The sequence below is a fragment of the Sinohyriopsis cumingii genome, chromosome 11 (assembly GCF_028554795.1).
Source record: "Sinohyriopsis cumingii isolate HCF-2022 chromosome 11, ASM2855479v2, whole genome shotgun sequence".
NCBI classification, from domain to species: Eukaryota; Metazoa; Mollusca; class Bivalvia; order Unionida; family Unionidae; genus Sinohyriopsis; species Sinohyriopsis cumingii.
Genome location: NC_142971.1, coordinates 27,307,141 through 27,334,630, shown reverse-complemented (window position 1 = coordinate 27,334,630; position 27,490 = coordinate 27,307,141). Strand labels below are relative to the sequence as shown.

Sequence of the window (27,490 nt, the reverse complement as noted above, 5' to 3'; positions counted from 1 at the left end):
AAATCTTCCTCATAGAAAATGTGCATTGAAATTTCAATGTCATCAGTTTTAACTAACCTCTTTATCATATATCATTTGTTTTGTTTGCCAGGTTTCATCAGACATCAAATATACTTCAGTTTTGAATTGTATGCATGCCAATATGGCTGACTCAGTGCACGGTGAAGTTAAACTGAGTGCTGGGATTCAGTTACTGCTAGGGATACAAATAATCACCTTTTCCAAGAGCATGTATTTAGGATCTTAAAAAGAGAGATCACCATAAATTAAAAAAATTGGAGCCATGCTGCCATCGCATTATAAGTGATTTGTTCACAGTTCATATTACATGGACATAAATTTGGATATGTTAATTGTAGGTCTCTGGATTTGCCATCTTACTTGTATATGATAGCCATCTTCGTGGGATCACTGTACAAAGTAAAATATCATATCACACGGGCATGTTCCTAATTTAATTTAATTTAGATATGTTGACTGCAGGTCTCTGAACTTCTTGACTGACTATAAAATTGCAAAATTAGACATTTGGAGTTTCTATTAGTCATAAGAAAACTCATATTCAGATCTGGTAAATAGTTTTAGCTGAATCTCATGCACAGGCATTGACCTCATTTTAAATGCAAGATGTACATTGCAATATGTGAATTGGCATTGTTATGTGGCTTTTGTAAAACAGTATAATGTAATCTCTGCCTGGACAAGTATAAAGGTTTCTAATTCCCTGCCTCAGCCATGTTTGGGAGTAAACCATTAGTTTTCATGGATAAAGCAGGATTCCCAACAGAACAGTCAGTTTAAATAAAATCTTGGGGAAAAATGAAATAATCCATGCTCAGGTTAAAATATATGCTGATAGTTGACTTTGTACTAATGCACAGCAAAAGCAAAAACAGAGTGGCTAACTTTAGTGTAACAGTACATTTTCTACAACAAAAATAAAGAAAATGATAGTGTAAGATTTTAAGCAAAGTTGTTTCTTCCATAGATGTGTAATTATTACTTCAGGACTTAGAGATCAAATGCAGTAATATGTTGGAGTTAATTTTCCAAGGTAAGAGGATTGAGGTGAGGTATTGGTAAGGGTTTCAAGGAATGACTACAACTGCTCCTCATAGAATTAATGCCTGGCAGCAGTTCACAATTTGTTTTAGAGCTTTCATACTGATACAGTCTAAATTCTAAGCTATGTTCTTTATCAATTTGCCATAATGCACATTATCTTTGCAATGAACAGTAATGGTGACATAGTGAGCAGTGTGACTATTCAGAGTTTTGACATTGCGATTACTTTGTGAATTGGAGTTGGAATTTCATGTTATTCAGCTTGCTTGAAGTTGTTCTCAGGTTAACTAATTCAGCATAGTCTGCCTTTCCCATTGTTTCATTTGCAAAATGCAGCCAAAGTTGTTAGGCAAACTACAAACTCTGTATTCCCTAAGTAATGCCCCTGGGGCCATCACATACACTTCCTCTTGGAGGGTGTTCATTAGAGCACAATAATAAAGCTAAAGTTGTTGTTTGATGTAAATGTATAATAACGACGTGTACGTGTACTTCTAGGGGTCTTTCTGTTGAATTCCGTCCTTATACCCTTATAAATATCAGCACAGTTATCAATCAATCATCACATGTTCCCGCTCAGCAGCTGATTGAAGTAGGACTGGTAAGTCTTTGAACTTGCCACCCAGCTATTGTTTTGTGTTTAACACTACATGTGTGCCTGTAGCTTTAGTAATTTATGCATTGATATATACATTATAACAGCATGATCAACTGAAACTGCTGCAGCATTTTGTTGTACTCATGGATCTGCAGTAGACTGGTATTGAAAAGCAAAGGTCTTACACTGCAACTTTTAAATTTTCTGTTCTGAAGAAAGGGAAGGGGTGTTAATTTGAGTGGTGGTATAAATTAGGGAATATACGGTATTTTGCATACCAATGTTTTATTTGAATATTCACAAAATACAATGTGACCCTGCTATGACACTGTAGTTGGGAGCCATAAAACCTGACTGTGTTATAGACCAAACCATGTTATAAGCAACCAGGTCCACTAACTGAAGAAAAAGATGTATGTATTCCAAAAAAATTGCAGGGGGTAGGTAATAAATGTGGGCAGTAAGATATGTGCTTCATTGGCACAGTTACCATCTTAAGTCAATGCATATTAAATGAGAAATACATCTGTATATACTGTTTATATATACATGTCTAATGTATAGCATGAATAGAGTATCATTACCACGTACTCACCCACGAATCTCATCATATACATTGAATCCGCAATACAAGTAATTCCATCGAAAATATGCACACACACACATTTAAAATTTTCATTAATTTAGTCACGGGTCATGTAGGTCTGAATTCAGTGGAAAAACGTAGCACAATCATGTAATGAATGACGAAGCACATTTATTTTTCAGTACATCCCAAATCGGTAAAAGTTAGTTTGCATTTTAAGCTGTCGTTGGTAGCGTTCATAAGCATAAACTTTTTTCTCGCCAGAAAGGAAACTTTCACAGCACAGTTAACATGTTTCAGTCACGTTGGAAAATGCAAAAATCCATCAGATTCCATTGCTTTTATTTACATTTGGTACTGACTTCCTTTCAAGAAACTTTCTTTGTTTTTATTGAAGATTTTAGTCGGCTTTGTTTGATGACGGGGACATGCGTTATTGAAGTCACCACTAAAGGACAGCTTTGGAGAACCAAACAAATGCTCTTTTCAAATTGTGGCAGCAACATCAAATAATTGTACTGAGACCGATTTTTTTCTCCATTTGCTTAGTACGTTTTCATCACAATTGGTGCTTCAAAGGTAATCTGTTTCCTTTGAAATTTCAGCAAACTATTTTATCTGGGTACAGTTTTAAAAAGAAATTGGCCATCGTTTGGTCTATTCTAGTTACTGTTCCTCCCTGCTTATTGAATAGACCAACAAGTAAGATTTTTAAAAAAAGTTGTATACATTTGTAGTAGCGGAGTATTGATGCCTTCCATACATGCATCAGAGATTTAACAAAGGGTCAACTGAGTATTCTGAAGGATTCAATTCAGAGTAAAAAGAAGAGGAATTTTACTTATCATTTACATACGAATGTCAGTCTGTGTAAATATAAAAATTAATAGTGAGTGGACAAAAATCCGACGAAAGATAGATTACAGATAATGCCTCGTCCGGTTGGTCTCCATTACTAGAAATGTCAATAACAAAAAAAGGCAGAAATTTCACAACATACTGTACAGTACTCATGCCAAATGTCAAGATAAGTGGATTATGATATAACAATGCACTGTTTAGATGCTTTGTCAATATGGACAAAGAATTTTTTAATATAACAATAGATAATGACAGAGCATTTTATATCAAGTTTGCTATGAATTTCTCCAATCCAAAATAATGGTTTTATATTTATTATTAAAAGTTTAAAGAGCCAACAATGTCGCCAACAAAAAAGAATCGTCAGATGGTATATTTTGCTTCCAATAAACAAACAAAAAATCCAAGTTTGCAACATTGGCGAAGCCTTACGCGATCCCGGAATAAACTTTTTACACCTTATTTTTCAGCCTTTTAAGAAGAAAAAACTATTTTTTCGTGTACGAGAAAAATACATATTAAATTTCAGGAGCCACCCCATGATTGTCTAGTATTATTCATACACAATCTCTTCCCGAAAATGATAATAAATGTTTTATATTTTTTTCATACTTTTTAAGAAAGAATTTTTTTCTTCTTCATGTACAAGAAAAATGCATGTATATGAAATTTCGGGAGCCACACCACAACCATGTTATATCCGTATACATGTTATAACGGAGCATGCTATAGCAGGGTCACACTTTATTCTAATTCCAAAGTTTGGATGTGTTAATAACTTTGTCTTCCTTCCTGCCCATAATCCATTTTTCATACAAATAACTATTTTAGTTTCTGGACTTTAATTCTCTAACCATTCAAGGTATTTCTATGAAACATTATGTTCCTATTGGAGTCTAGTCGTCCAGATGTGCCTTTAGCTGTTCAGTGTTCTTCAGTTTCAGTTTTTTTTTCTTCTTCTTTCTGTTTTTCTCTTAATCCATTATCCAGACTTTTATTTCCATTTGAGAACTCCAAAACCATATATATTAGACTAAGTAGTCCAGATTTGCCTCTTTCCTATTCACAATTCTTCAGTTTCAGTATTTATAATATTTTCATCTATTTGTCTGTTTATCCATCTGTCCATTATTCACACTCTCATTTCTAGAGTACAGGTCTAAAACTGGTCATGGTATCACAGATATTTGTTACCCATATTAGACTATTAGACAGATGTGCCTTATGCTTTTTTATAATTCTTCACTTTCAGTATTTATAGTGTTTTTGTTTATTTGTCAATCCATCTTTCCAGTCATTATCCATACTTTATTTTCTACTTTAATTTCTTTGGTAAAATTCCAGAACTGCTTTATATGTCTCAATGAAATTGTGTACACATTTAGATTTAAGCCTTAGATATGTACAATTCTTTAGTATCAATATGCTTAATATTTGTATCCATCTGTCTGTACATCCATTCATCTGTCATTCATACATTTATTTCTGGAGTATGACTCCAAACCTGTTTAAGATATCTTATACATTTGCTACACATATTGGACTAGTGATGCAGATTCATATGTGATGCATTCATAGACAGTGTTAGGGTGTTTTGGGGTCTCAGAAAGAGTGTTTTGATGTTCTGAGGGTGGGTCAGTGTGTGTGACATAAAAATGTGAGGTTATCCAATTGAGAATATGTTATCTATTCATGTGAACCTGCCCTGAGAATACATGGGTTCTGAGCAAGAATGTTTAGTATTAATAAAGCATGCTTCTGTCTTGTATAGTGGTGGTCAAAAATTGTCTCGTTATATTTCTTTTTTCCCTAAGATTATTGAAAACTGTTTTTCAAAAGTATGACTTTGTCAGGGGGTTTGAGAGTTTTTAACAAATCATGTTTTTTGCATGATGACATGTATTATGCAGATATGCCTTTCACTATTCACAAGTCTTCATTTTCAGTATTTGTGATTTTTTGTTAATTTATCAGTCCATTCACACTTTTGTTGCTGAGGCAAAAGTCAAAAACTGCTTATGATCTCTCTGTAAACTATTGGTACACATATTAGATCTGTGTTGCAGATGTGCCTTTTACTATTCACATTTCTTCAGTTTCTATATTTTATATTTTTGTCAGTCTGTCTTTTCATTATCTATCCATTACTACACTCCCATTTCTGGAGCAAACCTCATCCTGAATTCTGTCTCCTAGCAGTTGCTTTGGCATTGTGGAAAATGTAGATGAATCAGTCTTCTTGCCTTTTTGTTATGCTCTCATTAGTGGGAAGCAAGACATACCAGTCATATTTCTTATAGCAGCAGCAACTGTGGCAAGAACACTTCATTAAGGTTTTGGTTAAAATTTTCATTGCTATATTTTCTAAATCCTTCCTAGATTTTCATCACACTTGACATGAATCATTATGAAGGCAAGATAATTCAGCGTATAACACTCTCACTTTTTATACCACGGGACCAGGAACACAGTCATATAAAATCAGCATTAAGGTTTTGGTTTTTTCATTGTTTATATTTCCTAAAACATTTGATAGATTTTCTTTATTCCAATAAATAACTATGAACCTAAGACAAGTCATTGTATGACATTCTGTCACACCCTTTTGCCTTGAGGCCCAAGGTCACAGTCAGAAAATTTGTGTTAAGATTTTGGTTAAGGTATTTCCTAAACATCCAGGTAGATTTTCATTACCATTGGCATCAAGCATTCTGAAGCTAAAATAATTGATTCCATGACATTCTTGCTTGCTTCTTTAACATTGAGATCAAGGTCTCATTCATAGAAAATTTGCATTCAGGATTTGAATAAACTTTTTCAGTTTACTTACATTTCCTAAACTCCATTTTGGATTTTCTTCACATTTGGAATGACTCATTATGAACTTAAGACAACTGAAAAAAACTTTGCATTCAGGTTTTGGTTAAAGATTGTTTTCATTTGTTTATATTTCTTAGTGGATTTTTTTCTTCATACTTTGGATAAGTCAATACGAAGCTAAAGCAGGTCATTATTTAATATGCTTACTCATCCTTTTCACATCATGGCCAAAATCACACATCTTGCAGCAATGCTTTGATTGTAGGTTCAACCTGCAGGTCTTGGTTTTTTCCTTGTGTTATTTCTCCAGTATTACATACTGTGAGGGCACAGCTATCCATATCTCCCTCAGTCTATCTGAATTTTAACATAATTAGCTTTCAGTTATTATAATTTGGTACCTAATGTTTATGGGTTTTTTGAAAGGCTTTATCTTACTTGAGTTTTATTTCAGTCGTTTATATTTGCATTTTAGAGCTTTACTTTTAATTGGTGCCAGAAGCCCTACATCTACTACTACTACCTGTCTGTCTGTCTGACCATAAATATTTTTGCTTCTAGAACTCTCAAACAGTTCAAGATATTTTAATTAAACTTGGTAATATGTCAAGCATGATGCAGAGAGGTGTCTTTTGATATGTAGAATTTGGTCACATTGAACATTTTTCGGCACCATAGGTCTCCAGTAAAGTTTGTAATTATGTGGAGACTGTTAGACCAGAGTGTACTGGTAAATTTAGTAAATATATGGAGAATGGTAGACCAGAGATTACTGGTAAATTTAGTAAATATATGGAGAATGTTATACAGAGGGTACTGGTAAATTTAATAAATATATGGAGAATGGTAGACCAGAGGGTACTGGTAAATTTAGTAAATATATGGACAATGGTAGACCAGAGATTACTAGTAAATTTAGTAAATCTATGGAGAATGTTATACCAGAGGGTTCTGGTAAATTCAGAAAAATATGGAGAATGGTAGACCAGAGAGTACTGGTAAATTTAGTAAATATATGGAAAATGTTATACGAGAGGGTACTGGTAAATTTAGTAAATATGTGTAGAATCATGTACCAGAGGGTACTGGTAAATTTAGTAAAAATATGGAGACTGTTAGACCAGAGTGTACTGGTAAATTTAGTAAATATGTGGAGACTGTTAGACCAGAGTGTACTGGTAAATTTAGTAAATATGTGGAGAATGTTAGACCAGAGTGTACTGGTAAAATTAGTAAATATGTGGAGAATGTTAGACCAGAGTGTACTGGTAAAATTAGTAAATATGTGGAGAATGTTAGACCAGAGTGTACTGGTAAAATTAGTAAATATATGGAGAATGTGGACCATAGGGTACTAGTGAAATATTAATATGGGACTGGGTGGGATGACCTGTCATGATGAGACTTGTTTAGTGCTACTTTTTAGCACTACATTGTAACATATATACTCACTTTTAAGTTGAGTCTAACAACAAACAGATCTGAATCTGCGATGCATTATGCACCAGGAAATCTGGATCTGTGCAGTTTGTAGTTGGACTTGAATTATAAGTGAATATATATGGTAATGATAATAATGAATTGTGGATAAATATTTTTAAGAGTTACAATTTCTTTATAGCACGTAAGGATGAAATTGAGAGACAAGACCGCAGGAAGCAGGAAGAGATGAAGGCCATGGTCAACAGAACATATGAATGGCTTCATACACAAGTGGGTGACTACAACATTACAGACTCTATCATCAATCAGGAGTAAGTGAACAAAATTACCACTCTAGGTTGGACTGATTGAATATATGACTAATACATCTATGTAGAAAATTATAAGTCAAGTTAACCTAAATCATTTTCTTAATATTGTTACAAATCTATGCTCTTAAAATAAGGAACAGAAAAGAGTGAAAGATAACAAGCTTTGTAAAATTTAACAAATAATTTATTTCCCTAGAATACAGAGTGAAACTGAGAAAAAAACTCATGGTATTGTGAATGAAATACCAAAATAATCCGAGAATTACAGAGACAAGACCTAGTAATTTAAAGTCCTGAATAAAATTCTGTAAAAGTCCAGAATAAAACCCCAAACTGAAGGCGATGTTGTGTATGTTATAGCTCCTGGTGTGTTGATGTGCCAACAGTATTTTGTTGACTCACAGAAATATAATTCCAGGTTTGAATACACTATAAATTCCAGTGAATGTCTCTATCCAAGAATTTTATCAGAGCACTTTTGTATTTCCAGAGAAGATAATCACCTGAATTCAGTAATTTGAACAAAAAAGATTCCAGCCCAAAACTACTGGTCACAGTATATAATATAGAGCTTGAAAGTGGTGGATGTTAAAACACAAATGATAAGATCCTCTCAGTTACAATATATATAACTGCTCCGGTGTCCTAGTGATTAGAGCATCCACCTGATGCAGGAGTTCACAAGAGACTCATAAAAATGGTACTAACAGCTGCCTTGCTAGGCACTCAGCATTAAGAGGTTAGTGTTGGCCTTGTGTCAGGATTATGTGACTGGGTGGGATGATACACTACATGTCTGGAGCATGGTGCCCCAGTGCTAGACATAACTATAAACTGCCACACTGCAGACATCATAATGATATGACTGAATTTTTTTTAAAGCTACATTAAAAATCCAAATCACACACACACACATGAATGATCCTGATGTTTACAAAACAGTAATCTGGATTATGTATAATTCACTTAGTAAATCCAAAACCTTGACCCAATAAACATATTTACTTCTATTAATAAAAATACTGATTTTAAACCCATACCTGTAGAGAATAATTAAACTATGTTTTAGTTGCTTACAATGAATAAAATAAAGAAAGCAAGTTTGGATCAAGCAGAAATGAACTCAGTTCTGGACAAGGTCAAGTCCAACATACAATGTTACATTACATTAGCATGTAATGAAATAAAATAAAATAAAACTGACCAACAAACAAAGCATATTAAATATGCATAACACTTACCCTCATAAAGAAAAAGAGAGATTTTTGCAATAAAGCTTTCTTTTTACTAATCGAATATACATGTGATTTTTTTATACATAAGATGGAATCTTATAAATGATACGAAGTAGACATAAAACAATATATTTCTATACACATGAAAGTGTATCTGCTATTAAATTATCTTTTCCCTTGATGTGCCTGATGTCAGTATCATATTCCTGTAACATCAAACTCGACCATAATATTCTCTGATTTTTGTTTTTCGTCTTGCCAATGAAAGTAAGGGTGTTTTGATCACTAAGCACAATAATCAGAGAAGGAGCTGAACTAATGTAAATGTCATAGTGTTGTAATGCCAGTATCGAAGCGTAATATTCCTTCTTGATTGTGGAATAATTTTTCTGGTGCTTATTTAATTTCTTAGAAAAATAGCACACTGGATGATCTGCACCATTTTTGTCTTCTTGAATCAATACTGCTCCAACCCCAACATCACTTACATTAACAGACAGTTTATATGATTCACTGAAAGTTGGAGCTGTAAGAACTGGTGCACTCTTAAGTATGGCCTTGGACTTATCAAAAGCCTACAGATATTTTTCAGTTGCTTTTTACAGATAGGCACAGGGCATTCAGAGATAGCCTTGACTTTAGCATCTTTAGGTTTAACTTGTCCATGTCCCATGATATATCCTAAAAATGTTACATAAGCATGGCAAAACTCACTTTTGGATAAATTATTTGTCAAATTTGCATCAGTGAGTCTGTTAAAGAATTTCCAAGTTGTCACTAAATGATCTTCCCAGGTGTCATTGTAGATGATGACATCATTGATGCTTAAAGTCAATTATCTAGACTAGATATAATCATGTTCATTAAGCATTGAAAAGTACTAGTCAAACCTTTCTTCCCAAACAGCATCACTTTATATTGTTAATGTGCATCTGGAGTCACAAATGCCAAAATTTCCTTTGCCCTTTCCGTCAGTGGAATTTGCCAAAATCCTTTCAGAAGGTCAAATTTAGTGACATACTTTGCATTTCCAATTTTATCAATGCAGTCATTGCTTCTTGGTAATGGAAATTAATCTGTTTCAGTCACACTGTTTACCTTTCTCTAATCAGTGCACCAGCAGAAATTATCTAGTTTCAGAACAAGTATACATAGTGAATTCCAGTCACTTTTCCTTGGCTCGGTGAAATCATTCTACAGCAAATACTGAATTTCTTTTTTCAAACATTTCCTGTTTGAGAGGGTTCATCCTGTTAGGGTGTTGTTTCACATGTTTGGAATTTACAATTTCATCATCATGGTAGATTTTATTGTTCTTGTAGGAACATATGGAAATAAGTGCTCATATTAAAGTAATAATTATTTTAGTTAATTCTTTTCTTTCTGCTGGAAATATGAAAGTTTCTGGTCCAGACTACTCATAATTTCAGAATTCTGAAGATTTGTTACTCCAAAGTCAATACAGTTTGATTGCATTCCTTTACTTAAATCCTGACAGTATGGGACAGGTACAACTAAATTTATTGCATGATTAACCTGGCTATCTCTATCAAAATACTGGTACTACTTTAATTTATTTACATCCCAGGAGTATTGTTATTGTAATTTAACTCATTTATTTTCTTCTTACCTTTGTAAGGGCCATAATACCTAATCTGAAGTAAATTTTGAAGAACGAGCAAGAGAGACAGAACTCTGTTACCAGACTCCAAATTTCTCCCCATTGAAGCTCTGCCAAACCATAATTTCACTTTTGACTTGAATTACTGAATGCCAAATTCAAGCATAATAAGCTGGAAAGTTCCAGAAATAAAATTGGACTCTTAACGATTGGACAGATTTGGGAAGGCCAAAATGAGTAAAAAAAAACTTTATCAAAGCTTTTACTATTGTTTTAGTTTAATATTCCTCAAAGGAATTACCTCTGGAAACCTTGTTGATGCACACATAATGGTCAACAGGTACTGGTTACCTGAAATGGTCTTAGGTAAGGGACCAACACAATCTACCATTATAATTCTACTAAATGGTTCATCAAATGCTGGAATAGGTTGCAGCTGAGCTTAGGTATTTTCTGATTGGGTTTTTCTACAATTTGACAAGTATGACAAGATCGTTTTCTTCTTAGCTTTGTAAGGGCCATAATACCTAATCAGAAGAAAATTCTGAAGAATGATCAGGAGAGACAGAACTCTATCATGAGACTGAAGAATTCTCTCCATGGTAGCCCTATTGTACCTTAATTTCACTTTTGAATTGATGGATGCCTAATTTAATCAAAGCTTGCTGGAAAGTTCCAGACATAACATTTGACCTTTGATCAGATTGGACAGATTTAGAAAGGCCAAATTGAGTAAGAAACTTTATCAAAGCTTTTACTATTTTTTCTTGTTGATGCACACATTATGGTCAACAAGTATTGGTTACCAGGCTTGGTCTTAGGTAAAGGACAGACACAATCTACCATTATTCAGCTAAATGGTTTATAAAATGCAGGAATAGGTTGCACATGAGCCTTAGGTATCTTCTCATTGGGTTTTCCAACCATTTGATGTGTGTGGTAAGATCTGCAGTATTTACAAACATCACTTTTAATTTTTGGCTTATAGAAGTGATTCAGGATCTTCTGATTAGTTTTATTAATCCCTAAATGACCAGCCAAGGAATCTCCTGTCTGTACAATTTTGGAATTACAATTTGATAGTTCACTAACCTTTCATCACCAGTAGGTACCTCAGATGGACTCCATTTTCTTATAAGTATCCCATTTCAAATGAAATTACAAACAGGCAATTCTGTGGCTTCATTTTCACTAATGGCCCTTTGAAACAAACAGGTGATCTGAGGATCATTTTCCTGTTCAACAGCAAGTGGTTGTTGTTTGTCACCCTGATTAGAATAAAGAGAATGAGTAGTTAAAAGAGGATCATTGTGATCAATACCTTCTGATTGATCCAAACAAAGAGCAAAAGTGACCTCATCAAAAGCCTGACCAATACATGTGCCAGCTGAAGGAATACTTTCCAGATCAACATTATTCTCAAGAACTTTCTTTGCCCTAGTTCTAGTAACTGCACAAGCTGGATATAAATCAGGTATTTCTTTTTCAATAGGATCAACTTTCTGATCCAAACAAGGCTTGCAGTTACAAGTGGATTAACCACAATCTTACCTCCAGCTATATCATTGCCTTGTAATAAATGAATGCCCGCAATGGATGAAGAAGACACTGTTCTGGCTGTCACGGGTCCTGAGACTAAGTCTGATGACAAATCTACACAGTGGAGAGGAACATTAACAAAGCCACACTCTACTCCCTGAATAAAAACACTTTCATTAAAAGGCTTCTCAGAAAAAGACAAAGTACCTGATAATTAAAGACTCTGAGAAGTTTCTGTGTCCCTTACTTTTTTTATAGGGATAGGATTGGCCAAATCACCCGTGAGTGATATAGAACCCTTCGACATGAAAGGTTCATAATTCCCCATAATAAAATCAGACTGGGGCTTATTAGACCCAATAAATGTAATGCTTTCAATACATGACTGTAACCTTGACCTCTTAGAAAAAAGAGCATCTGGAATAGGTCTGTTTTGATTCTGTTGCTTATTTTTCAGTTTGTAGCAATCAGAAATAATGTGTCCTTTCTTCTTGCATTAGGTACACATAGGAAGAGATAAGGACTTCTGATCATTTTTATCAGAAACTTGATTTCTAAAAGTTGTGCCAGATTGAGATTTTAAAGGGCTTGTATTAGGCTGAAATATTTTTTTCACCAGATGACTGCTGAATGGAAGACTTACTTACAAAAGAAACTATGAGCAATCATCAGCAATATGAGCAGCATTTTCTAAAGTTTTGACCTTATGCTTATCAAGATAAGTCTTAATATCACTATGGACACAACTCCTCAACTAATACAAGTTGTCTGAGATTTTCCTAATCTTTATTAACCTTTTTAGAAGAGCACCACCTATGAAACTGTCATGCTTTTTCCCATGCAGATTTGACATAGGTCTGGTAAGTTGATTTTCTTGAATTCCTAAAACCTTGTCAATAAGCCTCAGTTACCAACTCATAACCCTTCAAGATATATTCCTTAACCACATCACAATCAGCATTCTGCTGTAGTGACAGTGAAATATAAATATCGCGAGCTTTGCCAGGAAGTACACACTGTAATAATAGAGTCCAGTGCTCTCTTGTCCATTAAAAAATTTCAGCAATTTTCTAAAAATTAACAAAATATTAATCAACTTCTTTTTCCTGAAAAGGGGGTACTGATATTTCTAGAAACATCAAAATTTGGGGAGTGTTTTCCACTTGCCAGCTCTAATTCTTTTAATCTAAATTTAAATTCTCTTTCTTCCCCTTTTTGCACTTGCATTTGTCTCTCTCTGTCCGCTTTCTCCAATTGTATTGGCATTTATTTCTTTCCTCTTTCTCCAGTTGCATCTGCATTTGTTTTTCTTCTGTCTCTAACTGCATTATTCTCTCTCTCTCTCCTTTCTGCAGCTGCATTTTCTTCTCTCTTTCCTCTTTATACAACTGAATCTGTCTTTCTTAACTCTAATTCCATACTAATCAAATCCAAAGCACTTTTATTGAAAACATTCTTTTCCACCAAATATTAGACCAAAATATTTTGAATTTCTTGCTTCTTTAAAGAAGCTTTTGCCTCAGAAAGGTAATATTTTCTGGCAAGCTGAAGCAATTTATCCTTTTTCACCGAGTCTAACTATTCCAGGGTAGGATTTGAAATAAACATCTCCAGTTTAGATATATTGTAAAAAGCTTGTTGATTTCGCTAAAGATTTCTAAAATGTGAAATAATACCTGGGATTTAGAAAATTCTAAAACAAGGTGAATCAAAATTTCAGAGACAAAGTTTTCTGAAATATTTTAGCGAAATTCATATGCCATGGACAAGCGCCCAATTTTCTGTTACGAGTCTATGCTCTTAAAATAAGTACAGGTAATAGAAAAGAGTGAAGGACAACAAGCTTTGTAAAATTTAACAAATAATTTATTTCCTTAGAATACAAAGTGAAAATGAGAAAAAAGAACTTACGTTATTGTCAATTAAATCCAAGTATAATCCAAGAATTAGATCAGACACAAGTCCTAGTAATTTAAAGTCCTGAAAAAAGCTCAGTACAAGTCCTGAAGAAATCCAAAAACTTGAGGTGATCATGTGTCTGTTAACGCTTATAGAGTGTTCATGTGTCAGCAGTCTTTTGTTGAATCACAGTAATATAATTCCAGATTTGAATTCAGTATAAGTTCCAGTGAATGTCTTTATCCAAGAATTTTATCAGGGCACTTTTGTATTTTCAGCAAAAACAATAACTTGAATTTAATAATTTGAAGAAAAGTATTCATCCCTACTGGATGGACACAACATAATACAACTTGAAAGTGCTAGATGTTAAAGCATGAATGACCAAGTCCTCACAGTTTTAAGATTAAATAGTTTTCTACTTGACCTTAGATTACAATTAGCATTTTCTAAGAAAAACATTACCTAATGGAAAAGAACCTTATAGAATGATCCTGTTTACAAAATAATAACCTGGAATATGTATAATTCACTTAGGAAATACAAAAACTTTGACCCAGATAAACATAATTACTTATTCTATTAATATTAATATTGAAGATAAACCCATACATTTAAAGAATAATTTAGGTATGTATTAGTTGTTTACAATGAATAGAATTAAAAAAAGTATATTTTGTTAAGCAGAAATTAATTCAATTTCAAACAAGGTCAAGTCCAACATACAATGTTACATTACAATAGCACATACTAAAATAAAATAAAAAATAAAACTAACAAACAGAGCAAATTAAATATAGATAACAATATTGACTATTGATTCTGATTGGAGGTAGATGCAATCTAGGAAAGTTTAATACTAATAATGATAGGAATATTAAATATAAATCAGTTTTGCATGTGCATTTTAGATAAATCTACTTGTATAAGGAATATAAAGATTTGAAATCTGCATAAACTGTAGGTGAGCTTGTAGATGTATGTAACATTTTGTCTTATGATATTTGTTGAAGAAATAAATTTATAAAGCACACCAGTTTACATATTATGAACATTCAGGAATTGCATACTTTAGCTACTTTGTATTAAACACAATAGATATGATACACATGATTATAAAAATTTTATCAAGCTAAAATTTTTAGATCAGTTGAAGCAATCAAGTTTTGTTTTCCTTGTGGTTTGAGGCCAGGTTACTTTATGAACTTGATCAGTATAATGAAGGCATGGAAAAAAAGTTGAAATTACCTCAGCATCTACAATGCAACACTTTTATACAATCATCTTAGTAAAGGTACATTTTTAGATGTTTAAGGAAAGTAGTTCTTTAATAAAGTCAAAATGTAAGTGCACAATAAAAACCAGGATACAGAAGATAATGGTATGTTATGAGAGGTGATTGTATAAAGAAGGTGAATGTTATGGGAACTTGAACATCTTATAGTTGACAGACCTGCCAACTCATGTTCTACCATTAGGCTTATAGAAATTAGCCTTTTTAAATTATGGATTTATGGAGCTATATCAAAATATACACAAAATTGTTGTCAAAGCTGCATACTGACTTGTCTAGGTTTGTTTGCATCCAGGTTTTTGACTCAGTGGAGTTGGTCAGGGATCAAAGTAAATGTACAAGGGGTATCTCAGATGCTTTAATATACCCATATTAATGTAAACTGCCAATGTGATCATTTCATGTCAGAAAATATCATCCAGTAAATGAAGATACATTGACGTTGAAGGAAACAAATAACCTGTTTAAATTCGAACCATTGACACTTACATATTCAAAGCAATTAACCTGTTCAAAATCCAAACAATTGGCACAGAAATATTTAAAACAAATAGCCTGCTAACATTTGAATCATTGACATGGGAGTATCAAAAATAATTAACCTGTTCAAAATCCAAACAATTGGCACAGAAATGTTAAAAACAAATAGCCTGTTAAAATCCAAACAGTTGGCATAGAAGTATTAAAAACAAATAGCCTGTTCAAAATTTTAACAATTAGCACAAAAGTATTCAAAACAATTAGCATGTTCACTATCCAAACTGTGGTTACAGAAGTGTTAAAAACAATTAGCTTGTTAAAATCCAAACAGTTGGCTTATACATATTAAAAACAAATAACCTATTCAGATCCAAACAATTGCCTCATAGGTATTAAAAACAATTAGCCTATTCAAATCCAAACAGTTGCCACATAGGTATTAAAAACAATTAACCTATTCAAATACAAACAATTGTCACATAGGTATTAAAAATAAATTAGCCTGTTCAAATCCAAACAATTGCCACATAGGTATTAAAAACAATTAGCCTATTCAAATTCAAACAATTGCTACATATGTATTAAAAACAATTAGCCTATTCAAATCCAAACAATTGTCACATAGGTATTGAAAACAATTAGCCTATTCAAATCCAAACAATTGCCACATAGGTATTAAAAACAATTAGCCTATTCAAATACAAACAATTGTCACATAGGTATTAAAAATAAATTAGCCTGTTCAAATCCAAATAATTGCCACATAGGTATTAAAAACAATTAGCCTATTCAAATTCAAACAATTGCTACATATGTATTAAAAACAATTAGCCTATTCAAATCCAAACAATTGTCAGGTAGGTATTGAAAACAATTAGCCTATTCAAATCCAAACAATTGCCACATAGGTATTAAAAACAATTAACCTATTCAAATCCAAACAGTTACCACATAGGTATTAAAAACAGTTAGCCTATTCAAATCCAAACAATTGCCATACATATATTAAAACAATTTTTAGCCTATTCAAATCCAAACAATTGCCACAAAGGTATTAAAAACAGTTAGTCTATTCAAATCCAAACAATTGCCATACAGGTTTTAAAAACAAATAGCCTATTCATATCCAAACAATTGCCACATAGGTATTAAAAACAATTAACCTATGTAAAATCCAAACAATTGCCACATAGGTATTAAAAACAATTAGCCTATTCAGATCCAAATAATTGCCAATAGGTATTAAAAACAGTGAGCCTATTCAAATCCAAACAATTGTCATACGTGTATTAAAAACAATTAGCCTATTCAAATCCAAACAATTGCCACATAGGTATTAAAAACAATTAACCTATTCAAATCCAAACAGTTGCCACATAGGTATTAAAAACAGTTGGCCTATTCAAATCCAAACAATTGCCACATAGGTATTAAAAACAGTTAGTCTATTCAAATCCAAACAATTGCCATACAGGTATTAAAAACAATTAGCCTATTCATATCCAAACAATTGCCACATAGGTATTAAAAACAATTAACCTATGTAAAATCCAAACAATTGCCACATAGGTATTAAAAACAATTAGCCTATTCAGATCCAAATAATTGCCAATAGGTTTTAAAAACAGTGAGCCTATTCAAATCCAAACAATTGTCATACGTGTATTAAAAACAATTAGCCTATTCAAATCCAAACAATTGCCACATAGGTATTAAAAACAATTAACCTATTCAAATCCAAACAGTTGCCACATAGGTATTAAAAACAGTTAGCCTATTCAAATCCAAACAATTGCCATACATATATTAAAACAATTAGCCTATTCAAATCCAAACAATTGCCACATAGGTATTAAAAACAGTTAGTCTATTCAAATCCAAACAATTGCCATACAGGTATTAAAAACAATTAGCCTATTCATATCCAAACAATTGCCACATAGGTATTAAAAACAATTAACCTATGTAAAATCCAAACAATTGCCACATAGGTATTAAAAACAATTAGCCTATTCAGATCCAAATAATTGCCACATAGGTATTAAAAACAGTGAGCCTATTCAAATCCAAACAATTGTCATACGTGTATTAAAAAGAATTAGCCTATTCAAATCCAAAAAATTGCCACAAAGGTATTAAAAACAATTAGCCTATTCAGATCTGAACAATTGCCACATAGGTATTAAAAACAATAGCCTATTCAAATCCAAAAAATTGCCACAAAGGTATTAAAAACAGTTAGCATATTCAAATCCAAACAATTGCCATACAGGTATTAAAAACAGTTAGCCTGTTCTAATCCAAACAGTTGCCTCATAGGTATTAAAAACAATTAGCCTGTTCACATCCAAACAATTGCCACATAGGTATTAAAAACAATTAGCCTATTCAGATCTGAACAATTGCCACATAGGTATTAAAAACAATAGCCTATTCAAATCCAAAAAATTGCCACAAAGGTATTAAAAACAGTTAGCCTATTCAAATCCAAACAATTGCCATACAAGTATTAAAAACAGTTAGCCTATTCAAATCCAAACAATTGCCACATAGGTATTAAAAACAATTAGCCTATTCACATCCAAACAATTGCCACATGGGTATTAAAAACAATTAGCCTACTCAAATCCAAAAAATTGCCACAAATGTATTAAACAATTAGCCTATTCAGATCTGAACAATTACCACATAGGTATTAAAAGCAATTAGCCTATGCAAAATCCAAACAATTGCCACCTAGGTATTAAAACATTTAGCCTATTCAAATCCAAACAATTGCCACATAGGTATTAAAAACAGTTAGCCTATTCAAATCCAAATAATTGCCATACATGTATTAAAAACAGTTAGTCTATTCAAATCCAAACAATTGCCACATAGGTATTAAAAAGAATTAGCCTATTCAAATCCAAACAATTGCCACATAGATATTAAAAAGAATTAGCCTATGCAAAATCCAAACAATTGCCACATGGGTATTAAAAACAGTTAGCCTATTCAAATCCAAACAATTGCCACATAGGTATTAAAAACAATTAGCCTATTCAAATCCAAACAGACCACTCTGATGGCCTAAGGGGTTAGAGTGTCCATCTTGGATGTGTGATGGCATGGGTTCGAATCCTGACCTAGTCATACCAAAGACTTAATGAAAACTACCGTGATCTTTTCATGTCAGAAAATGTCATCCAGTAAACGAAGACACACTGACGGTGAAGGAAACAAATAACCTGTTTAAATATGAACCATTGACACTGAATTATTAAAAGCAATTAACGTGTTCAAAATCCAAACAAATTTTAAATATTTAAAACAAATAGCCTGCTAACATTTGAATCATTGACATGTGAGTATTAAAAATAATTAACCTGTTCAAAATCCGAACAATTGGCACAGAAATGTTAAAAACAAACAACCTGTTAAAGTCCAAACAATTCGCATAAAAGTATTAAAAACAAATAGCCTGTTCAAAATCCAAACAATTGGCACAGAAATATTAAAAACAAATTACCTGTTCAAAATCCAAACAATTGGCATTGAAATGTCAAAAACAATTACCTGTTCAAAATCCAAACAATTGGCATATATATAAAAAAAAAAAAACAATTAGGCTGTTCAAAATCCAAACATTTGGCATTGAAATGTCAAAAACAATTAGCCTGTTCAAAATCCAAACAGTTGGCATAGAATTATTAAAAATAAACAGCTTGTTCAAAATCAAAGCAATTGACACAGAAGTATTAAAAATTGTTAATCAGCTAAAATCCAAACAATTGGCATAGATATATTAAAAATAATTAGCTTGTTCAAAGTCCTAACAATTAGTACAGTAGTATTAAAAACAATTAGCCTATTTAAATTCCAAACAATTGGCACAGAAGTATTCAAAACAATTAGCTTGTTAAAGTCCAAGCATTTGTCACAGAAGTATTAAGAACCATTAGCCTGTTTAATATCGAACAGTTGGCATAGATGTATTAAAACACTTGACTCTACTTGAGAAAGGCAACAGTAACAGTTATTGTAGATAATGTCATTTCAGTTTGAGTATTGTGTGTGATGGAGTTTAGAGATTTATCAAGAAATCATTGACCTCCAGGCGTTAGGGAACCACAGTTTCTGAAAGTGAACTGGAGATCACTCAGGCTGGAATTTACTTTTCAAATAGTTGAATATAACATTGCCTTCAGACCACAGTCATCACGTTTTTGAATGTATGTATTCCCAGTACATGATATTTCACTAAACCTTACTGAAAACAAGCCTAATTTAAGGAAAAAGTTTGACTGCATTATTGAGTTCTTTGTAGGGTTGGCAGGTATCAGTTCAACTTTATAGAGAGGAATTTACTTGTCTTCTTAGTTAATCTTATAATATTTTGTATCAGATATAGATCAATGTGTGATAATGTACATGTATAAATTTAAGGTATGCCTGAGTTTTATAATTTCTATCTATACTGATTATAACAAAGGAAATTCCTGTTTACAGCTATGGGAAGAGGACAGCAAATGGAAGTGAGAGTAATCTACCCAGACTGGATCCAGAGATGGTGGCAGGAAGATCCAGAGTACAACTTGTTGTAAGAGACAAGATCCTAAATCAAATTCAGCTTTTACACTGGTTGTTTCCAAATTTGTATAATATACAATTTACCTGCATGTCTTTTTCTTGTATCTGTTTAGTCTTCTTACATACTGATAGATTTTCTTTATTCAATAAATATTAAACATGATTTGATATTATTCTCAGTTAGGATTTCTCAGTTGCTGTACTCTCTTACTTTGTAAATCTGTGCAGTATTTTTATCCAAGTAAAATAATAACAAATCTACAAGTATTTTGCTTTTTGATACTCATGGTTGTTATGGAAGCCCTTAGTATATTATTATAGGCAGATAAATGACATGAAATACCAATGCATAGAAGATTTTTTGCCTATAACAAAGCCCTATGCAAGATGTGTGACCAAAAATACATAAAGGAAATCTTCAATGCATTAAAATTATGCAAAAGAGTTTAATTTTTGAGCATTTAGTACAAATCTTGCTATAAGTATAGTTCCATTGTGTATGATGGTGTATTCTATCAGTGTAAACTACACTTAGTTTATGGGGACAAGTTCCAGATGTTTCTTACACATTTACAATGATAAAACATGATCAGAGTGGGAACACTCAATCAAACAAAGCCACATAATAAAACACACTTGAAAATAGTCAGTAAGCTGTTTGATGGACTCTAAAAGGCATGAATAACAACTTGATCATTAACAATCAGTCTAGTATTGTAAGTTTCTATTTTGCTTTGTTCACAAAATACCCCATCAAATTTATTTTTAAAAATTGTAATTAGTTCCAAATCGTGATGTAAAATACCAGTTTATTTCATTCTTATCTAGCTGCACTGTTAGAAGAAATGAAATGCACAGAGTTTATTAGCAGTAGATGTATAGCAGTACATTTTTTTCTTGGCTTTTGCAACAAGAATTTGGGTTGGTTAAAATCACATCAGGTTTGTATATTTAGCCAGATAACTACATAAAGGTATATGTATATGTTTGTAAATAATGCCTCAGTTATATGAGATCAGAAAATGTATACAAAAATAAATAGAAACAGTTAATGATTATATCACACACAGCTAAATTCACAAGAAAGTTCATGTAAATTTTGGTCTCAAGATTTCCAAAATGACATATTAGTGTAAACATGTAATCCTGTTTCTAGGTTTTCCCAATCTGATAATGTATTGTGACTTGATTGGTTCAGAAATAAATCTGTAAAACAAATCTCCTATTTACATATTTATTTACAATATTCACTATATACACTTCTCTACCATTGTGTTGCATTACACAAGGAAAATTCCTAATTCTCTCAAGAATTACAAACTATCTCTTCAGACAGAGGGAGAAATTTCAATTAATCATTTTCACTGAAAGCTAAAAAATCCCTCTCCCTCTCAAATCTGTGAGTCTAATTAAAAACCACTTTTCCAGTCCACAGTTCAGTCTAGTTAAAACCTGGTGCTTGACACATGAAAACAGGTAAGGGTCTTCTCCTCACTGACTAGGATCACTGCCCTCAGCCAGACAGTCCCATTATAAGTAACAGCCCTAATTAATGAAGTCATTGCTACAGTAAAAACACAGCTGCCCCAAACATTAAAGCATCAGGCTCTCCAGTTATCTAATTTTATCACAGTATTAATGCACCTTTCCTGTGTGTTTGGACAGTATTTGCACACAAGGATTAAATAATAGTTCTGTTATTTATTTCTCAAGTTTTATTATTTTATAACTATTTGTCAAACATCAAAACTTAATATTTTACAAATTCCATGAAGTCAAGGTTCTTAAACACTTCACTATTCCATGTACAAGTGGTATTCTCTTCATTATTCCATTTGACTAGTATAATTGACTATTCTATGCACAAGTGGTATTTTTATTCTTATGGCCATTTAACAAGCATAATTAGCTATTCTTTGCACAAGTGGCATTTAAGGTATGTAATTGACTATTCCATACAGAAGTGGCCTTCACTTTCACTATGAACATTCACACTGTGTAATTGCCTATTCTGTGCACAAGTGATATTCACTTCACTGTTTCCATTCAAGTAGTGTTGACCACTCCAGAGCATCTGCCTCAGATGCGGGAGGTCATGGGTTCAAGCCCCAGCCAAGTCGAAACAAAAACTTATAAAAATGATGCTAACAACTGCCTTGCTATGTGCTCAGAATTAAGAGATTAGCATTAGGACTGGTCTGCCTGTTTTCAGGATAATGTGACTGGGTGGGACATGATGCTTTGGCATGATGCCCCAGTGCTAGAGATCACTATAAACTACCACACTGCAGACATCATAGCAATATGACTAACAAATTGTTAAAGCTAACTTAAAAATCCAAATCACACATCTCCATTCAGGCAGTGTAATTGACTATATTAGTGTCCTTCACTTCACTTGGACCATTCAAGTAGGGTGACTACTTTGTACACAAGTGGCTTTCAGTTCACTATGGCCATTCATACAATGTAATTTATTATTATGCTTAATGACTTCAGAAGCCTGTAAAATGTGAAGTTCAGTTTTGAAATATGATTCCCTTTTATTATTTTTATTTTAACTTTCATATAAAAGACACTTGTCCATAATTGGCAGTCCCTTGCTAGTTGTTTGTAGACAGTTTTGTTGTACTTTAGATAGACAAACAGATGTAGAACTCCATGATTATAAAATAATCCTTGCGAGCCACTGAGTATAATGCTTTATAATGAGATCACCTTAATACAAACTACATTATACATATAATTTCACTACTACATACACCTCACCCTCAATAACTCATGCAGAACGGGGTCCGCAAACATTGACCACACTATAAACGAGTGTGCGAGTTACCAAAGGACCTCCAGAAATTGAAAAAATCCTCTTAAACATCTAGAAAACTGTGAGGGGGGAGGTAGGGGAGTGGGCTGTTTAATTACTGAATCCTCATAAATAGATAAAAACATCCATTCATTCATTATTAATGTATTTCTTACGTAAAAATTTTTGTTTAAACCATTTCTCAAATTAAATTTTATCAGGTGGTTATAACTGTGTCATCTGTTTTACTGTTTTACAGAGCAGTCCAATGTCTTTAGAGCTGCAGTCAGTAGAGAGTGGCAGTGTTCAGGGGGACCACATGAATAGGCGATTGTCTTCTGGGGGATCAGTTTACTCAGAAGGTAACACAGGAAATCAGCTTTTAAAGATTATTTAGCACTCGAAAAGTTTAGTTATTACAGTTCAGGTGGGATTTATATCATAAATTTAATAGCTAAAGTATACGAATAATACACAAGACTACATATATGGGTTTTTCAGGTTGGTTGTGTAGGTAATAAATGCGGTTGGTAAAATACGTCCTTCATCAGCACAGTCAGCATCTTAAATTGATGCATATTAAATAAGAAATACACCTTTAGTGAAAACAGAGAAGACATGTATAATAGTTTACTTTATTTAGAGAACCACGAATTGGTACATATACATGAATACTGTTTATATACACATGTCTAATGTATAGCATGAAGTGAGTATCAACATCGTGTCCTCACCCGCGAACCTCATCATATACATTGAATCCACAATGCTAGCGATTCCGTCAAAAATATGCACACACACAGCTTTAAAATATTCAATAATTTGGTCACAGGTCATATTGGTCTGAATTCAGTGGAAAAACATAACACAATCACATAACAAATGACGAAGCACATTTACTATTCAGTACGTCCCAAGTTAGTAAAAGTTAGTTTGCGTTTTAAGCCGCCATTGGCTACCAATTTTCCTTTTTGTAGGGAAAAAGTTGATGCTTATGAACGCTACATTCATAAGCATCAACTTTTTCCCTACAAAAAGGAAACTTTCACGGCACAGTTAACGTGTTCCACTCACGTTGGAAAATGCAAAAGTCCATCAGATTCCATCACTTTTATTTAAGTTTGGTACTGACTTCCTTTGAAGAAAAGATCTTGTTTTTATTGAAAGATTGTAGTCGGCTTTCTTTGATGAAGGGTGCATGCATTATTGAAGTCACCGCTAAAGGACATCTTTGGAGAACCAAACAAATGCCCATTTCTTCTTTTGGTGGCAACATCAAATAATTGTACTGCATGTTTGAGACTGATTTTTTTCCAGTTGCTGGGTACGTTTTCATAACAATTGGTGCTTCAAAGGTATTATGCCTCCTTTGAAATTTCAGCAAACAATTTTATCTGGATACATTTTGAAAATGAATTTGCCGTCGTTTGGACTATTCTAGGTACTATCCCTCCATGCATATTGAATAAACCAGCGCATGCGTATGAAAATTAACAAAGGGTCAACGGACGATAGAGACGCAGGTGTTCTGGTCTAATGACAGGGATCATTACAGAAAATGTGAGTGTTCTGAAGGATTTAATTCTGAGTGAAATGAAGAGGAATTTTACTTACCATCTACATACAAATGTCAGTCTTTGCAAAAATATTAATTACTAGCGAGCTGCCAAAAATCCGATGAAAGATAGATTACGGGGTAATGCCCAGTCCCGTTGATTTCTGTTACCAGAAATGTCAACAACAAAAAAGCAGATATTTCACAACATACAGTACTCATGCTAGATGTCAAGATAAGTGGATTATGATATAACAATGCACTGTTTAGATGGTTTGTCAATATGGACAAAGAATTTGTTTATGTAACAATAGATAAATTTCAGTGCATTTTCTATCCAGTTTGCGGCTTCTTTTCATGAGGCCTCTGAATTTCTACTTTCAAACCAATGGTTGTATATAAAAGTTCAAACAGCCAACAGTGTCATTAATAAAAAAATAAACACATAGTATATTTTGCCACCAATAAGGAAAACAATCTAAGTTTGCGACATTGGCAAAGACTTACACGATCCCAGAATAAACTTTGTATGCATTATTTTTTGTACTTTTTAGAAGAAAAAACACTTTTTTGTGTACGAGAAAAATACATATAAAATTTCAGGAGCCATGCCATGATCATCTTGTATTATTCATATGTGATCTTTTCCCCAAAATGATAAACTTTTTACATTTTTTTTCTCCATACTGTTAAGAAAGAATTTTTCTTTTTTTTTGTGTACAAGAAAAATACATGTATATGAAATTTCGGGAGCCACATCATGACCGTGTTATATCTGAATTTATGTTATAACGGAGCGCAATATAGCGGGGTCACACTGTACATGTAATAAAATTTGAAACAAAAATAAAACGGTTAGGTCAAAGTTCATCATTGCTTTATGTTTTTATGTTGCAGAAATATGAAACAAAGCTATGTTTCAAGTAACAGTTTAAACATCATTTTTTCATTACTGAATTGTATAGAATTCATACACCTAGTCACACCCAGCCACACATCTAGTCACACCCAGTCACACAACAAATCTTAGTTACTCTCAGCTGTTCATTACTTTCAATTAATTCAGTATTGCTGTTGTTTTTGAATGGAGGAAAGCATACACCATGGATTTGTAACCACTTGTTCTTACACAAATGGAAACCAGGAATCTAAACTATGACTGCAGAGGTTTAAAGCAAATGTTACAACAGCTCAACCCATGCCCCAAATTAGCTGAAGGCTGAGATTTCAAACTGGGCTAGAAGGGGCATTTAGCAAATGTTGGGCTAGATGGGGCATTTAGCAGGTGTAATTGATCATGCAGGTGGACTTTTGCTACTTGCAGTGTTGTCTAGTGTCATTGACCAAATGCCAATCAGATCCCAGTTATAGCAGCTTGTTTCCCCAAGAATGGTTAAGTTTGGACTGACTCTCTTTAACACTTCCCTACTTTAACCATTAAGTGAGAACAGTATTTCTCAGCACATTTATTTTCATTTCAGGCAGGAGCAGCATACTTCCTACAATCAAGACTGGCTCAGCTCCGACACTTCATACTAAGGAAAAAATGTCATGGAGGTCACCTGATGTCAACAGGAGTGTGGGCTGGGGTGGTGGAAAGAAAAGACAAGCAAAAAAATAGAGTAATCAGTCTGCTAAAGACAACTATGTCCTATAAAGTTTGTTATCTATTTTTCAAGGAATGATATTGTAAGGAAGGTTTGCATGGTGTGGGGTTGTCAAAATTTTTTTTTTTTTTTTTTTAAATCAGGGGAGATAATTAGTACTAAAGCTATGGTGATAATTCCTTAATTCACCCTTTGCACCAATTTAAAGAATGTTGGGCCACCCTATCCTTCACTCATACAAAAATATGTTTCTTTTCCAATCTTGTGTTATTTGAAGTTATTATGGAGGCTTTAAACGAGGCTGTTCTATAAGCAGGACCAAGGAAAACATTTTAATTGTTGGAGACATCCATAGAAATAGCCTGGAACTCAGCTCAATAAATATGCTCTTTTAATTAAATTTAAGTGTTTATGTTTGTTTGCATATTTATGTATAATTGCCTTTTTATATGTATGTTAAAATGAAGTGCTTATTGTTACTTTTTTGTTTAGGTTACAATGAAATATTTATTATTTTCATTGAAGCATGTCAGTAAGTGTTTATTTTGTAATGAACTTACTTTGATAGTATATTCTTTGGTGTGCTTTATGTGTCACAGATTTCATTTCATATCTAGTATATGTGACTAATTGCCATCCAAACTGCCAACAACATTTAGGTCGCAATAAGCCCTTTTTAATAAAGGTGTTACACATTATCATTACACTTTTCTTTGTAGTAATTTTGTTGTTATGCCCCATCCATGGCAATGGACAGGGTATATTGTGTTACACACGTTTGTCAGTACCTTCAGTCTTGTTTCTTCCCTTGTGAATTTTGTTTTATGGATCAGATTGTTATTTAGACTAATGCTTTCCATGAAGAAGGCTTAGGTTTAGTTCAGTTTTCACCATTTTCTGACAAAATTTAATGGAGTTATGGTTCTTGTATGACTTAAATGTTTATGCTTCAAGTTGGTGGGGGGCATCTGTATCTTATCAGCATATTTCTCTTTGATTTTTTAAAGAATTATTGTCATTCTTGCCACTACTCTCTTTATGTGACGGTATGTTGTCTTGTCTATTTTACATACACACACACACACATACACACACACACACACACACACACACATATATATATATAAAGAATACAGATCATATGGCGAATAACAGTCCTTTCAAGTGCACTGGATCCAGCATGGGATCACTTTTGTCAGGG

The 27,490-nt window shown here is 33.0% G+C and overlaps 1 protein-coding gene across 4 annotated transcripts in view; it reads left to right on the top strand.

Moving 5' to 3' along the window:
• Positions 1-26,993, top strand: part of LOC149787815 (leucine-rich repeat- and IQ domain-containing protein 1-like) — a 160,288-nt gene extending 133,295 nt beyond the window's left edge. For 3 of the 4 annotated variants that reach the window (XM_089974026.1, XM_089974028.1, XM_089974027.1), the window contains exons 28-31: positions 7,552-7,684; positions 20,244-20,334; positions 23,387-23,489; positions 26,164-26,993. In XM_089974026.1, the coding sequence (XP_089830152.1) occupies positions 7,552-7,684; positions 20,244-20,334; positions 23,387-23,489; positions 26,164-26,303 (467 nt within the window). In that variant the 3' untranslated portion in view covers positions 26,304-26,993. Of the gene's footprint in view, positions 1-7,551; positions 7,685-20,243; positions 20,335-23,386; positions 23,490-24,568; positions 24,688-26,163 lie in introns of all 4 variants that reach the window. The other variant, XR_016424108.1, reaches the window with a different exon arrangement.
• The last annotated feature ends 497 nt before the right edge of the window (positions 26,994-27,490 follow it).